The sequence below is a fragment of the Lactuca sativa genome, chromosome 9, assembly GCF_002870075.4.
Source record: "Lactuca sativa cultivar Salinas chromosome 9, Lsat_Salinas_v11, whole genome shotgun sequence".
In the NCBI taxonomy this organism is placed as follows: domain Eukaryota; kingdom Viridiplantae; phylum Streptophyta; class Magnoliopsida; order Asterales; family Asteraceae; genus Lactuca; species Lactuca sativa.
In genome coordinates this window covers 206,013,408-206,030,325 of record NC_056631.2, presented here as the reverse complement: position 1 = coordinate 206,030,325, position 16,918 = coordinate 206,013,408, and the positions used below count along the sequence as shown (strand labels likewise).

At 31.3% G+C, this 16,918-nt stretch overlaps 1 protein-coding gene, 1 long non-coding RNA gene and 2 other non-coding genes across 4 annotated transcripts; 3 read left to right on the top strand and 1 right to left on the bottom strand.

Moving 5' to 3' along the window:
• The first annotated feature begins 3,442 nt into the window (after window positions 1-3,442).
• LOC111910936 (uncharacterized) lies at window positions 3,443-5,434 on the top strand. Its single transcript, XM_023906734.3, has 6 exons — window positions 3,443-3,623; window positions 3,783-3,990; window positions 4,083-4,153; window positions 4,255-4,434; window positions 4,517-4,610; window positions 5,105-5,434. Exons 2-6 carry the CDS (start codon window positions 3,895-3,897, stop codon window positions 5,318-5,320), a joined length of 657 nt encoding a protein of 218 aa, XP_023762502.1. The 5' UTR covers window positions 3,443-3,623; window positions 3,783-3,894; the 3' UTR covers window positions 5,321-5,434.
• Window positions 5,435-6,862: 1,428 nt separating this feature from the next.
• On the bottom strand, window positions 6,863-8,080 carry LOC111910922 (uncharacterized). The gene is made up of 2 exons (XR_002856682.3): window positions 7,542-8,080; window positions 6,863-7,171 (listed from the first exon to the last, which is right to left on the bottom strand). It is a non-coding gene; the product is annotated as an uncharacterized LOC111910922 (long non-coding RNA).
• Window positions 8,081-9,153: 1,073 nt separating this feature from the next.
• On the top strand, window positions 9,154-9,225 carry TRNAP-CGG (transfer RNA proline (anticodon CGG)). The gene has a single exon. It is a non-coding gene; the product is annotated as a tRNA-Pro (tRNA).
• A 747-nt stretch (window positions 9,226-9,972) lies between these two features.
• Window positions 9,973-10,043, top strand: TRNAG-GCC (transfer RNA glycine (anticodon GCC)). Its single transcript has one exon. It is a non-coding gene; the product is annotated as a tRNA-Gly (tRNA).
• The last annotated feature ends 6,875 nt before the right edge of the window (window positions 10,044-16,918 follow it).

Below are 16,918 nucleotides of genomic sequence, written 5' to 3'. Positions count from 1 at the left end.
TTGGAATGGGCTTGGGATATGTCAGAGAGACGGGTGTGGGCAACGGGGCTTTCCGTTATAGGTGACATGGCACCTAATAACGGCGCCATAACAGGTGGAACACCGCCCCGGCTTGCCGTTATTAGGTGTTATGTTACTAAATGTTATCACGACAATGAGCCATAACGCGTATAATTGATGCAAACAGTCATAATTTCGACCGTTTTTTTCAAACGGTAACTAATTAAAATTTTTTTTACACTATAAATACATACAACTTATATCATTTTTAAATACAAAAAACATAAATTTCTCTCAATATTTCAATATTTCAACTACATAATTTTTTCAATATTTCAAAACCAAAATATGAATCGCCCGGCTCATCCGTACAACGATGATAACGACGAAGACGATTTGTACGTGACTATGATGTACCAATATTATACAGACAATCTACTACAGCCAGATCCAACTCCACTACTCACGCGACGTGCGGCGTTAAATAGACATCATGAGGAAGGGCATAGACGGCTAGTTAACGATTACTTTGCCGAAAATTGTGTCTACCAGCCAAACGATTTCAAAAGAAGATTCCGTTTGCGAAAAAATGTCTTTGAAAGGATAGCCAATGCTATGGAAGCAATGTATCGTTTGTTTCAACTTTTATAAATTACAAAATGTCACTTTTAGATAAAATAAATACAATTTTTACATGTTTAATATTTATTTAAGTATTGTTTGTTTCAATTTTTATAATTTATAAAATGTCACTTTTAGATAAAATAAATATAATTTTTACATGTTTAATATTTATTTAGGTATTGTTTGTTTCAATTTTTATAATCTATAAAATGTCACTTTTAGATAAAATAAATACAATTTTTACATGTTTAATATTTATTTAGGTATGAATTTTTTCAAATAAGATATGATGCTAGAGGCAAACGAGGCTTCACATGGTTGCAAAAATGTGTTGCTGCAATAAAACTTATGGCAATGAGAGAGTCCCCGATTCTGTTGACGATTATATGAGAATGTCTGAGAGGACCACACAAGAAAGTTTGTATTTATTTGCAAGAGGTGTTGTTGAAACCTTCGGTGACCAATACTTACGCAAACCTTCGTTGCATGTATGCAACAACTATATGCGGCGCATGAAGAAAAACATGGTTTTCCGAGTATGCTTGGGAGCATTGACTGCACACACTGGAAATGGAGAAATTGCCCCGTGGGGTGGAAATGCCAGTATTCGAGTGGTCATCATGGAGCGCCTTCGTTGGTCTTAGAGGTTGTTACTTCACAAGATTTATGGATTTGACATGTTTTTTTTTTGGGGTTGCGGGTTCTATCAACGACGTCAACGTTCTTGATCAATCACCAATATTTGACGATCTTTTGTCAGGAAAAGCCCTGGATGCTCTATTCACAGTGAATGGAAACGAATATAAGTTTGGGTATTACCTTACAGAGGGAATATATCCACAATATTACACGTTTGTGAAGGCATTTCGACACCCAATAAATCCAAGGGACAAATATTTCAAGAGACGACAAGAAGGAGCACGTAAGGATGTTGAATGTGCTTTTGGGGTTTTGAAAGACACATAGTTGAACATGCAGCGATACATTATGAGTTAGATACTCTACGATATATCATGTATGCATGTATCATAATGCATAACATGGTTGTCGAAGATAAAGGACGCAATATTGCAACGTATTCGCCTACGGAGCCAAGACATGTGCAATTTCAACCAGGGACATCAGAATATTTACATAGAGTGGTTGATATTCAAAATCAGTGAAAACACAAGCAACTCCGTGAAAACTTGGCGGATTACATCTTTGTTGGTCACGAAAACGAAGATGAATAGTTTTAGGCCAAAAAATGTAGGTTTTATCATTTATTTTTTATTTTTTATTTTTTTAGGTTTTTAAATGTTTTTGTGTTTTGTTGTAATTTTTTTAATGTTGTTTTTACTTTAAGTTTTATTAAAATTTTATTTTTACTTTTAAAATATAAATAAAAAAAAAACAAATTCGAAATATAGAAAAAAAACATCAAAAAAATAAAATAAAAAATAAATAGAAAATAATTGGTGTTATCACATGTTATTAGATGTTGCCCATTTCCACCTTGGGTGTTATAACACCCATGTATGAGTAGGATGCTGACATGACATTTTTTGGGTGTGGTAACATGTAATAACATGTTGCCCATACCTAGTAGTCTTAAACATCAAATTAAGCTCGGTTTTTTTCTTACCTCTACCTATTATGGAAGGAAGCAAACAAAACTATGAAGGGAATCACCTAAAAGATTAAAAGTGAAAGAAGTTTGCATTTTAATTTGCTTGCTAATTGCTAAGTTTACAATGTTCTTGTCTTTGTTGGTTCCAAATGTAAAATTTTTTAAAAAGGTAACTTTGCTGATAAATAATGCACCGTGAAGTTATTATTATTAATTTTTAACAAAAATTCTATTTTCATCAATTGTACAAAATACAGAACACCAGATGATATACATGAATATGCATATGAGAAAATTATAATCCATATTACTCTATAAGTATTTGAACTTTAATTAACTAGAAATGTTAAACACTTACGACTAAAAATAACTTAGAGTCTTAGAAAAAAAACTGGAATCTTACTAATGCTATGTTTGGCGTAATAACATTTAACTGAAAAACTAGTTGATAGTTGGAACATTAGCTGATAGCTGAAAAACTAATTGATAAAAAATCAAGTTTGATAAAATTAGTTGATAAGTTAGCTGAAAGATATAAAATAACATAAAAGAACATTTAAAAAAATATATTTTTTTCTATAATTAATTAAGAGTATATTAAGAATTTTTTTAAAAAAACTTATGAAAAACTAGCTGATAAACTATTTTTAGGTTTGTCAAACACAACAATTTAAAAAATTCAAAAAATAAGCTACATTAAATTAGTCAAACAAAACAATTTAAAAAATTCAAAAAATTCAAAAAATAAGCTAGATTAACTAGTTGTGACCTCAAACACCCTTAAATACCTTTATCTTATGAGTAAATTACACAAATGGTTTTTATGGTTTGAGATAATTTGAGTGCTTGATCCTTAATTTTTTTTTTTTAACTTTGAAGGTCCATATTATTTGTTTTTGTTACACGTTTAGTCTATGTATTATCTAAAAAGATTATTATTTAAATAGAAAAAAATAATGATGTAGATAAGGTAAGTTGAACGGGGGGGGGGGGGGGGGGGTTTGGTTGTGGGTGTGTTTATTTAAATAAATTAAAAAAAGGACAAAATAGTCTTTTTAGATAAGCAATGGACAAAACACGTAACAAAAACAAACAGTAAATACTAAATATACAAATTAGCCTAAACCATAGGGACCATTTGTGTAATTTACTCTTATCTATATAATGGTATCTTTCATCATCTAAAAGTAAACATGTTTTTCAGTTTTTAATTGTTTATTTTCTAAAGTTCATTATTTTGTTGACGAAAAAGAAATGAAACAAAAAGCAAATTCATTAATATAGAAGCCCTCTCCCGCCAGGAAGCAATAAACGAACAAGAACCTGTCTTTCTTCCTTCTCGTTCATCTGATTAATTCTGATTATTTGGGCTTCGAATTTTTCTCCTCAGGTAACTTTATTTGCTCTTATATGCCCTAATTTTACATCCACAGGGTTTTGCATCTCACCATGTTCAAAAATTACACAATATGTTATTGTTTAACCTAGTTTAAGTTTCATTGATTACGCTGTAATTTTGATGATCACTATTACTTTTTGTGACATTCAGAATACGACGTGAATGCTTGCATGAAATATTTTGTGGGACTTTCAAGTTTTAATTAAAAGGGTTCAAAGACAGCGCAAAAATAGAGGAATAAAATTTAATTGCTAAAATCATCATGTGGAACACCCTAAAAGAGAGATATTTGTTAGAGAGCGACGAAAAAGCAGCTCTTGAAAGTGAAATGGAGACGCTACAAAAAAATTTAACTCGAGTAAATTTCATGTTCATTCCCTTTTTTTAATTCAATAGTTGTTATAATATTATTAGTTTCATATTATATTTATGTGTACAATATTTGAATAGGTAACAAATGAAAAGGTGGTTGCTCTTATGGAATTGGCACAATTGAAGCAGGAATACAATCTACTACAAGAGTATGTTTAATTCTTTATTTCCGTCTTTAAACAATAATTTTCATCCAACATTTTTATTTATTTATTTATTTATGATTTTAGAGTTTGTGACATGACTATAGGAAACTCAATGAGGATAAGCTTGTAATTGATAAAGAAGAGAAAAACATGATTCATGATAAAGATGGAAGATTAAAAAGTTTGTTAAAAAAGACATACTTTAGCGAGTGCTTTTATCCTCAACAAGATTATGCACAAAATATCAGCAAGAACAGTTCTAGTGCTACCACGGATTTTGCAAAGTTTGTGGATTTTCTTGTTTTTTAATTTTTCATGTATTTATATTCTTTTATTGATTATATATTTAGATAATATGTTATGCAGAATGAAGGTTGAATATATATCACACATGGAGACCTTGAAAAGCATGGAACATTTAGCTAGTACAGTTCGTAGACTTCGTTTATCACTCATTAAGGTAATAATTTCATTTATGTTAATATATAGTTTATTTATATGCTCCTAATTATATAAATTATATTTATTTTTTCTATCAAGTTAAGTAAGGTAAAATGCAAGTAACACGAATATTCTTTCATTTATTTGTTAATTATAAGCTTATAGCATCCAAGTTTGTTTCCTCCTATTACAACATTGTAGTCTAAAAAAAACCCTAGGGAGTGTTAACTCAAATACAAATATAATTTGGTAATTTTTTGTTTTAAATTACAAAGTCCTAACAAATTTATTATTCTTATCAACTTATAAAAAAATATTTTAACCTTATAAGTTCGATAACAATAAAAAATTCACACTTGGGATGTAAGTGTAGTCACAATGTTCGTTTCACATTTATAAATAGACAATTACAATATTCAATTTAGATTGAAAAAAAAGAAGTGTACGCTTAAAAGATTAAATATTGGAATATTTGATAATTGATCAATAATAAATTGTTGTGAAACTTGTTAGGTTAAAGAATCTGTTTCAATATCGAATACGGTTTCAGACATTATTGAAAATGTTGAGACAGAGGCAAAACTTTTAAAGACGGTTTGTGTTCCTGTAAGTTGGTCAGATGAGTTGGATACAAGTGAGGGGAAAGTTGATGCCGTGTCAGCAACTGGTTTTGAGATGGTGGAGTTGCTTATTTTAGCCACACAACTATTAAAAAGCTCGATGTCTTGAAACAGAAAGAGAGATAGATAGATAATAAATTGGTTTGTGGTTTGATGGTGAATAGTTTGTATAGACATATCCCTTGGTCCATGTTTATATTGTTTTTGTGTGCTATTAACTTAAGATTATTTAGTAATTTTTTTAGCAGCTGTAATCCTATAAGTAGTGATATGGAGTATGGAGTATGATAGAAGAAACATAAAGGTCACAAGTTTGAAAAAAATATGTACTAAGTTTTCGTTAATTTAACTATTATATATGCCATTAGAAAAGTGCATATGACCTCTTTTGGGACATATTTAAAGAACGAGGTCGAAAATCATTGGGAAAATATGTTCGAAACTGAGGAGAATAAAAAGGTCCTTGTTATTCATTGACATAATGATCAACGCTTCCTAATGTCCATATCTTGAAGACAAATTGGGGCCAGCCCACTTGGCTAACAAGATGTCTAATAAGATGTTTCTAATAAAGAGGTATTGGGTTCAATTCCAAACATATACTAACTCGCCGTTAAAAAATTGTCAAGATCCTGAATACATTCCAAATAAGCCCAAATGCTTATTTGTCTCTTGGTTTGGTTTGATGATAACTTAGGTGAAATGTATTGGTGAGTTCTTATCTACCGAAGAGGTAAATGTCATTCCTAGCTCTTTTGGACAACCTGGTAGATCTTTAGGAAATTTTTTGTTTGTATGGAACTTATTTATATTATTTAATCAATTTATGAGACGTTTAAATTCAATAGTATATGTTGGTTATATGTAATTGGTGTGTTACTTTGTAATAAATTCTTTAATTTATACAAAATAGTTGTAACAATATTAGAAATATTTCCCAAAACATAATGAATTATGGAAATTAATGCATACATATTATAAGTTGAACACAATATGTACATGTTACAATAGTTCCCTAATGAGGATAGATGTTGGTTTAATAACAATAGCTTCAAAGATTTAGGAATAAATACTTACTTCTTGGACAATGGCAACTCGAGTGCAAGATTAGTCGCCGACACATACATTGAACCAAGAACTATATACACATTCCTAAATATTTGGGGATCTTATTATCTCTTCTTACAGTTTTTATTTTTCTAGCCATTTCACACCATTTCATCTTGTTTTGATGGGAACCAACAAAGGGCAATTTACAACTTTTTTTCCTTTTTTTTTGGCATTTGGGTAAAAAAATAACTGTAGATCAAATCATAAGTAAAAATTGATAGGACAACCATGACATTAAAACCGAGTTTCCTTTGCCTGTGAGGCATTTCATTTGGGACAACATGTTACCAGGGCCGGTCCATTGGTTTTCCATGCCCAGGGCGAGATAAGAAAATAATGCCCCTGTTTTATAGTTTCTAAGAAAACATGGAGGTAAACGAATAAAGAACATGGTTTATTAATCACTTTCCATTAACCGGACCCTTACTCATTTGCGTTTCAAAAGTGGGTGAAGTCAGAGGTTATATATAGGATCAAGACCGAACCTTCAATACTTTTGGTAAAAATAACTATAAAACTAGAAATAGCATAGGCATAATAGTAACAAACTCGAAACAACTACTTTTGCTTATAACACTTATCAAAATCGAATGTGAGTATGTAATATTCTTTTGACTGTTAACATTAAACTACTATTCAAAATAAATAAATAAACCTTGAGTCCCTTAACACAAATATACTTCGTTTAAAAACATAAAATTAATCACATGTGCCATGTTGCATTTTAATTGACCTTGAAAAACTAGATGCCCTTTCTCATTTCCAAATAGCATCAACAACACTCAATGTTATTCCTTTTTCGTGATTCTCTTTTGTTTTCTTTGGTTTCATCATTGCTCCGGTCCACAATCTAAATAATAACAATGTTAAAACCAAAACAACATAGAAATTAGTACATTAAAAACTAAAGTTGTTTCTGAATGAGGAAAAATGTAATTTTAGGACAAATTACAAATCTTCAACTAATGAACTCAATATTCCAGGAAAAATGTAACTAGAAACATAATTAGGAAACAATGTAACTTTCATTTTCAGAAAAATAATTATGAAACAATGGAACTTTCATTTCCAGAAAAATATATTTAATTTACAGGAAATAAAAAAATATATTAAATTAATGAACTCCATAAATAAGAAAGAAATGAGATTTACCGAAGTAAGAAACAAAAGTCCATATTTCATAAATTTGATTTCCACTTTTCCAGAAATATGAATCATACCTTACAAAAAATTCCATCCCTGCTTCTCAAGTCTCCAAAGAATCTCTCCGACAATCAAGTCTCCAGAAATCAATTAATTAGCAAGACTGCACGTAGGAAATCAAATTAGATAACATATAAAAATAAATCAAAGGAAAAAGAGGATGGGATATTGATTTTTCTATTTTTTTTTTCTTATCTTAAATGCTGGAGCCTAGATATTAAAAGCAGCCATGAGTCTCGTCTTGAGTCTTGACGTCTTGAATCTTAACATCTTCTCTACTCCACCAAACCACTATATGTGATGCATCTGTAGTGAAATCAATCGATGCTCAAGAATCGAAGTGATTCTCGTTTATTGTGCAAGAGTGGCTGGCGTGCATCCGTCTCTCAATTCTAGCGCCCACCCTAAGTGGTTGAACTGATTAAGGAATTCTAGAGCTTTGGGCCACATTTAAGTTTGGGCTAAATTTTATACATGCTAAAAGTACCAGGCCTAAAATGATGCCCCTTCCCAGCTTGCTGCCCTGGGCCTTTGCCCCACTCGCCCAGGTGTTTGGGCCGGCCTTGCATGTTACAAGTCCTTAGCCTGCAACTCCCTCATGCACTGTCTTCTTTACCTGATGACACTGATAAAAACTAAATCGTGAAAAACCTAATTTCACACTACACATTTTACACGGAAATTATATATGTAGTTTGCAAAACAGTTATATGACATTCCACAACGATATATTGCATTCCATGACATTATGGAAATTTGGAAGTTAAAACATGTTATGCATTTAAAATTATATAAAACATCAACGTTAAATAGAAAAACAAACACCTTCAAGTTTGATTTTTTTGGCCTGTTCGAAATTACGAAAGAAAAGCATGTTCAAAAAGGGGGTTTGAAGATTCAGTAAAAACAATTATCAAAATTGCTTTTTGTTAGAAAATTAGAGTTCGAAAATCATAATGAAGCTCGAACACGTCTTTTTTTTGAAAAATATTATAAGGTGATAACTTTAAATAAATATTTTTTTAGGAAATTAGTTAAAAAGGCTTGTGCCTTGTAATCACTTATGTGTCCGTGGTTAAATAAATACTACATTTTTCTTGACTTTAGGCCCATGATCAGTTATAAGATTTACGATTAAGCTTGAGACAGGTTGAACATTCGATTAGGCTTGTTTTTTGCTCACCTTTATCATTATGGAAGGAAGCAAACCAAACAATAAAATGAATCACCTAAAAGATCAAAGTGAAAGAAATTTTCATTTTAATTCGCTAAGTTTACAAAGTTCTTGTCTTTGTAAGTTCCAGATGTAAAGCTATGTGAAAAAGGAACTTACTATGAATGTTAGCAATGAATTTAGTTGATAAGTAATGCATCATCCGGTTATTTGTTTTTAACAAAAATCCTATTTCATTAATGGTAAAAATAAGAACAAACAGATGATATACATGAATATGCATGTGAGAAAATATAATCCATGTTAGTATATAAGCATTTGAATTTTCAGTATCTGAAATTTTTTAATATTTATGACAAAAAAATAACTTAGAACTTAGAAAGAACCAAAAGACATACGTCAGTCAGAAATATGAGTATTATTGAAGGATACTGAAATACATAAAAACAACAATCGGGCATTTGGTCTAGTGGTATGATTCTCGCTTCGGGTGCGAGAGGTCCCGAGTTCGATTCTCGGAATGCCCCTATTTTTCAATCTTGTAATTTTTATTGAAGTACTTTATTTGTATAATTATTATCTTTCTCCAAAAATCACTTAAACCTTACCTTCTGTTGTAAGATCAAAGTAAATCGAAATAAACTATTTTGATAATATGATTTGGGATTTGTTCAAGCAAAAGAAACTGATTAGTTTGTAATTTTTGCTGAATAAAATAAAAAAAAACTGAGTGTAGATGTATAGTAATTTATTCTTATCCATGATAATTGATAAGGGTTTATCTTTCTAATTAGGAGATTTTGTGTAATTTTGAAATACATCTTGATATACCACACTTATTATACAATCTTTCTAATAAGATATGATAAAGAAAAATCCTGTTGGTAGTAATTTATTCACTTTAATGATCTGTAATGTGCAATTAAAAGGGTTCAACTGAAATTAATGAGCCTTGAAATGAGTTCATCTTTTGCAATAAAAAGGTTGGTTTATTGCATTTACTTGCATTTGAAAAAGAAAAAGTAGACTGAAAATTCATAAGGGTAAATAATTGTGGGAATTAGCAATACACTTTGAAGCGTAAATACCATAATATATCCCTTAATTGTTGATGTGATATTGTTTAGCATGTTAATGTAGTTTAAATTCAAAAGAAATGAAACATGCTTGTTGATTTGTGTTTCCATTTCGAAAAGAAAAGTAGTTAGTAAATATATTTCAACCTTTAAACTACTACTAGTGTTGTACGTCAGATGTAAGATATAAAACAAAAAGCACCAGTGGTCTAGTGGTAGAATAGTACCCTGCCACGGTACAGACCCGGGTTCGATTCCCGGCTGGTGCATTTTCAAGAGCTGTGATGATTTACGCCTTTATAATGGAGGGGTCCATTAGACTTGTCTGATCTGTGAGTGAAGACTTTGCAGGCCTTACTGAGCTCTTTGTTTTTTTGGCTGGAAAATAAACATATTTAGTACTTATGAACCAATGCTTCTTTGGGCACAACTTTCTATACAAAGATGAACTTATTAAACTCATTTAATACCAAAAATATCTCTTAAGAAACTATCCCGTATAACAATCCCATTGACTGTTAAACTTGTATACACTGCCACTATGGTCTATGGACAAGTACATATATTTAGATTTGTATCAATGAAATTGTTTTTATGATAGTTACATACTTCAACCAAATGCCTATGAGGTTTGAAGTATTACAAGTGTTTTGGGGTGCGCTTCTAGGTGTGTGTAGGATTTATGAAAATGATGAAAATATTGTATTCTTATGAGTCATAGTGAGAGATTGGGGATTGCATATGGGATTATTAGGGATTTTGATCGGTTTCATAATTTATATGGATGGTGTATGTTCTTCGGTTGATTATTGGTAATTTCGGATGTGGAATGGAATCTTGGATTGAGCTTCTTGTGGTTCTGGGTTTTTATGAGCTGAAGAGACATTGAAGATCATTAGTTGTATTTGTTACTAGTTGATATCATAAGGTTTATAACATTAAAGATTGGTTGTAAAGATTGTGAACTTGTTATGATTAGTTTTATTTATGATCAAATAAACTGTACATGGGCATGTTCGATTAGTCAATTATTTCTGTTTTGTCACTCTTCAAAGTTTTTTTTTTTTTTTTTTTTTTTTTTTTTTTTTTTTTTTTTTTAGTCTTGAAAATGGTGGTAATTTATGCAAATGTGGTTGTTTTGGGTGCTAGATTCCACAGATGACGATAATAAACACAAAGACACCAACTAACGGTCTAGTGGTAGAATACTACCCTTCCACGTTATAGACTCGGGTTCAATTCCCGGTTGGTGCACTTCAAGGGCTATGATCAAGGTTGTCAAGATCGGGATCCTACTTAGGATCGATTTTGGGTTTGCAAGATCGGGATCGAGATCCTAAGATCCCACAAAATAGAATATAATTTTAATTTATAATATTTAATCATGAAAACTATTTCAAACATTTAGTTTTTCATTCAAAAGTTATAAAAACTTCAAAATATTAGTCATAAGTCACAATAAAAAATGATAAATAGTAGATTGATAAAGGATAAAAGGCATAAAGTGGTAAAAAAAATTTCATTTGCAAAAAAAAAAAATAAATAAAAAATCAAAGGAAGGTAGGATCGGATCGGATCTCGATCCTACGATCCTACCTACGATCTTACGATCTTACCTGCGATCCTACCCCAAATACGATCCTTTTACGATCCGGATCGTTTTTCATACCTAGGATCATAGGATCGTACGATCCTACGATCAGGATCGCGATTTTGACAACTATGACTATGATGTTAAAAAATTGATATATATATATATATATATATATATATATATATATATATATATATATATATATATATATATATATATATATATATATATATATATATATATATATATATATATATATATATATATATAAACTAGTTTTTTAGTTGAACCGGTCTGATGACCGGTTCTAGGTTCAATTCTTCGTGTATTTTTATGGTCTACATTTAAATTAAATAGTTGTATTCCTTATAATTTAATATGTTTACAATTATATGTTTTAAATAAGCCTTAGTAATTAATATTTGTTAATTAAATAATAATTAAAGTTAACGTAAACATATAAAAGAACACAAATAAAATGAAATTCGAAAAACAAAATTTGTATATATATTAACTAGCCGTTTGCCCACACAAAACGGCGGCGGCGAATAGTTTCTTTCAAGCAATTAGTTCCATTCGGAGACATGTTATATTTCTAAGAACACTTGCACCATTATCGTTCGGTTTCACAAAAATAAAAAGTGCAATGTCAAAACCAAAAAATATTGTGGTGGTGGATTCCATGGAGGAAAAGGAGATGAAGATTTGAATTAGTCTCCAGTCAATTATATTTTATGCAAAAAATCAGGAAACTCTAATTTGAATGAGTTTTTAAATTTCAAACGAATTGTCGAAAAAAAATGTTTCAGATTTCGAATGCACCAGATACCAGAGAAGAGATATTTTAGGAGTACAAGTTGGGTCAAAATTGATGAAAATACTAATTCAATCCTTAAAAATAAGGAAATACTAATTTAAATGTGTTTTTAATATTTGTATCCCTAGCATTATCATTTGTAAGATATATATTATAATATTATTATATTAATAGTTGGTTGTACTTTAAGTTTAAAGACTTGAACGTCTTAAAAAAATATTATTATTATATTAGTTTTATTTATAGAAATAATAAGATTTCTTTTATAAGGTAGTATAGATATGTTAATGTAATAAGAATATGATTAAGTAGAAAATTCTTAAAAGAGAAACATTATTTTAACATTAAATATCTCTTGCAAGCCTTTCCAATATTGAAAGCTAGGAGTTAGTCTACGTGGCGTGCACCCTTTAGGATATCTACATGCTAATCCCGATGCACATGTTTGGGTGTGTTCTTCTAGGTAGGGGTGAGCATGGTGCGGTTTTCGCCTAAAACCGCAACTCATATCGCTAGGTGCGGTTTTTCTTTATGTAAAACCATTAGGTGCGGTTTTTTTTGCTGTACGGTTTTTGCGGTTTTATTTGCGGTTGCGGTTTGTAATGGTGCGGTTTCGGTTTTAAACCGCAAACTACTAAAATGGCCCAATACTAGGAAAATTTGTATGTCTAAAATAAGTAAATAACCATATTCATTTAGCATCTTAAAAGCCAATAATATCATTTACTACTTAACCATGGCATTAGGCCAATAGCCATTTAAATGGCATAAATTGCAACAAGTCAAAGTAGAAAATTACAAGTTTAAACAAGTCAACAACATAGCCACTAGATTGACCCAAAATCGATAAAATTGCAACAGATTAAAGAACAAAAATAAAGTTTTTCCAGTTTTTTCACTTTCCAACTATGGATCAGTTAATAGACATCTATAACCAAATTCCACAACTTCCACAACTTAGCCAAAATCCATCATTTTCCACCGGTGCTTCCTAGAAGAAAAAAAAGCAAAAAAAAAATTATATTAGTATATTTGAAATATGAACAAACATATAAAGAAAACCTTACCAATTTTTAAACTCGCCATCTTCTCATTAAACTCATCTATGTCCTTATTCTTCATAGAACAACCGAGTTCAAGATCAACCCTTGTACATCTTATCCAATCTTGTGTACAAATCAAAGCTTCTGCGGTTTCGGTATTAAGTGAACTTCTATACTTGTCGATAACTCTACCACCCGTACTAAACGCCGATTCCAATGCAATTGTTGATATTGGCATTGCCAAAACATGTTTAGCTAGCTTGGAGAGTATAGGAAATTTGATTGAATTTACTTTCCACCATCCCAAAAGATCAAACTTTGGGTCCCTTTTTTCCTTTCTATCCGATAGATAGATATCAACCTCAATTTTAATGTCTTGACCCCCATCATCAAACTTGTCAAACTCTAGCTCCAAATCAATATCCATCTCACTAATACTTGACTTTTCACCAAAAATCGGATATTGTGAGTTTGGTACATTCTTATTTTCCGCTTTGCCCTTGTAATGATTAAACAACTCATCAAGAGTCTTAGTCACCTTTCCCACTATCTCTTTACTTTTCTCCGAACCCGTACCATGGATCAAATCAATACAATAACTAATGTATGCGAGCTTGTTGCGTGGATCCAAAACAACCGCAACATACAAGAGATAATTCATATTATCTATGTTGTCCCAATATTTATCATACTTTGTTTTCATCGATAGTGCCATGTTTTTCTTTTGTTCATCTTGACTCAAGGTCATCCGAGTGATGGTGGCCTCCATTTTCACAAGTTCAGAAAAAAATATATTTGATGTTACATACTTTGAAGCGGATATCTTAGTTGTAACATCGGAAAATATTTTCAAGTACTCGAGCATATTCCTAATTTAACAATCAAATATCAAAGTGTAAGTATTCAAATGATAAATATAAAACACTAACAAAATAAATCATATATAATAACATACCTAGCTGCTTGCCAATCAGCACCACTCGGAGCAGCAACTACTCTAGGCTTTCTTTTCCTTTTTCTTATGCTCCCTTCCACATCTTCCACCCCTTCGGTGCGAAAATAAGCCCCATAAGACGGATCTATTATGTAAAGCCTGTTAAGAAAATAACACATGAACACAATGATATTTAACTAATAACTAATAAGGAAAGAAATCCTACATAAAAAGAACACTTTAACCCTTAAAAAACAGAAAACAGCAAAAAAAAAAAAAAAACAAACAAACAAACAAAAAATGCAATTAGCAACAACAAACAGAAACTGCAAAAAATAGAAAAAAAAAACAGCAAACAACAAACAAAAACAGCAAACAAAAAACATAAAAAAAAACAGCAATCAACAACAACAAACACAAACAAAAAACAGCAAACAACAATAGCAAACAAAAACAGCAAAAAAAACATAAACAACAAACAAAAAACTAGAAAAACAGAAAAAAAAAAACTTATACCTGTCAAACGCATTTTCATACACTACAGCTGTTTCCAACATTAGATATGTGGAGTTCTATCTTGTATCAACATCAAGAGAGGGTTTTAGTTTGGATTTTACTTCAACACGAGCAGCACAATCTTCAAAACTTTTATATCGAGCCGGTGATGATCGCACGTACGTCACAGCATTTCGAATTCTAGTAACAAAATCGAATTGCTCTTCCAGTCCATCTCTAACAACAAGATTGATAATATGTGCACAACAACGTAGGTGCAAGTATTTACAATCTAGTATATCATTCGACCCCGCTAACATCCTCTTCAAATATCTTATAGCCCCATCATTGGAAGACGCGTTATCCACTGTGACAGTAAACACGATCTCAATCCCCCATTTTTTTATACACTCATAAACCAAACTCCCAATGGTCTCACCCTTATGATTCTCTATAGGACAAATATTTAGGATTTTTTTTTTTTTTTTTGTAAATCAAATGTGTCGTCGATCCAATGTGCCGTAAGACACATATAATTAATGTTTTGAACGGATGACCATGTGTCGGTAGTTAGAGATATTGTTTGACCTTTTAACATTTTTTTGACCTTTTCTACCTCTTGTTCAAAAAGAGATATACAATCTCTAGCAACAGTCCATCTAGATGGCATAATAAACTCAGGATTCAATTCCCATGAGTACTCCTTAAAGCCTTCATCATCAACAATACTAAAGGGTTGATTGTCCTTAATGCACATTTTAGCAATGCCTAGTCTGCCCTTCTCTTGGCTAAAGAAATGCTTAGCCAAAGACCCACCCCCTCCGTCTCTTTGGGCTTGAAGTTTAAGGTTGACTGATTTTTTGAACCTTTTTTTTCCTTATTATAAAGGGGTGATCTTACACAAGAATTCCTCAGTAACCCGGAGGTACCATTATCTCTAGTTCCACAAGCTAAAACCTTTTTACAATATTTGCATTTTGACTTTTTAGCACCTTTCTTATATGGAAAATGTTGCCATACAACCGACTTCAACTTTGGCTTGTTTTCTTCTTCAGGGACTTCAAATTCATCATTTTGATCATCTACATCTATTACACCTTCATTTGTAGCCATTCTAAAACAACAAACATACACTGTAATTAGAGCCATATTGTTAAAAACATACACAATTACACACAGACAACTATGAAATTTGAAGACTTTGATGTACAAATCTGCTGCAGAAGATGAGCTATTCATGACTTTTAATCAAGAAATGGATGCCCAATCCTTCCAAAATGAAAGAAAATATACAAATGTGTCATCTGATGCCTAAAACTGGGACAATATCGAAGCTATGCCTATAGCAGTAAAGAAAATAGATGAGAGGTTATCAAAGTTGGACACCATAGCCAAAAAAGTTGAAGTTGAACTAATTTCAAGAGACACCAGCTCAAATTCGACTAGATCAAAACTCAAATCAGCTCAAATTGAATCAAATTCAATAGAAATCAAAACTCAAAGCATCTCAAATTCAACTAACTGTGATCATGCGAACATATTCAGAATAGTTGTAAATCGAGTCAGCCAAAAAAATTAATCTTACCTAAATTCAGAGTGTCGATTAGATGCGTCGAAGACCGAAGTGCTGGTCGCTAGTGAGCAAGTCGTTGGGTTCACTTATATAGGTCGCTAGCTCACTGCTTGCTAATTGCTATTGCTGGTGCGAACGAAGTTGCGAGGGGTCAGCGACTCGACTTTGATGACAACGATTGAGATTTGAGAGAAGAGAACACAAGAAATTTTGATCAATTTTGGATGTCGGCTGGAAGAGAAAATTAGCATACGTGATTTTAGGGTTAGAGTTTTGAGGGGTTGAAAAAGTGAAAAGATAAGGACGTGGTATTTTTGTTCCCCCCATTTATTTTCAGTTTTCCCTCTAATTCTATTTCTTCAACTGTAAATAGATAAAAATAAACAGATATGTATATTTATCTTATACTTTAATTTTATTAAATTATCAAATATATATATATATATATATATATATATATATATATATATATATATATAATTTAATTATATAATAAATTTTGCGGTGCGGTTTCGGTAAATTTGCACGGTTTTTCAAGCTAAAACCGTACCGTACCATACTTTGCGGTTGTGATTTTTGCGGTTTTGGTATTTTACGGTTTTGCGGTAGTGGTAAATGCGGTTTTTGGCGCGGTTTCGGTTTTCGGTTCGGTTTTTGCTCACCCCTACTTCTAGGTGTGTGTAAGATT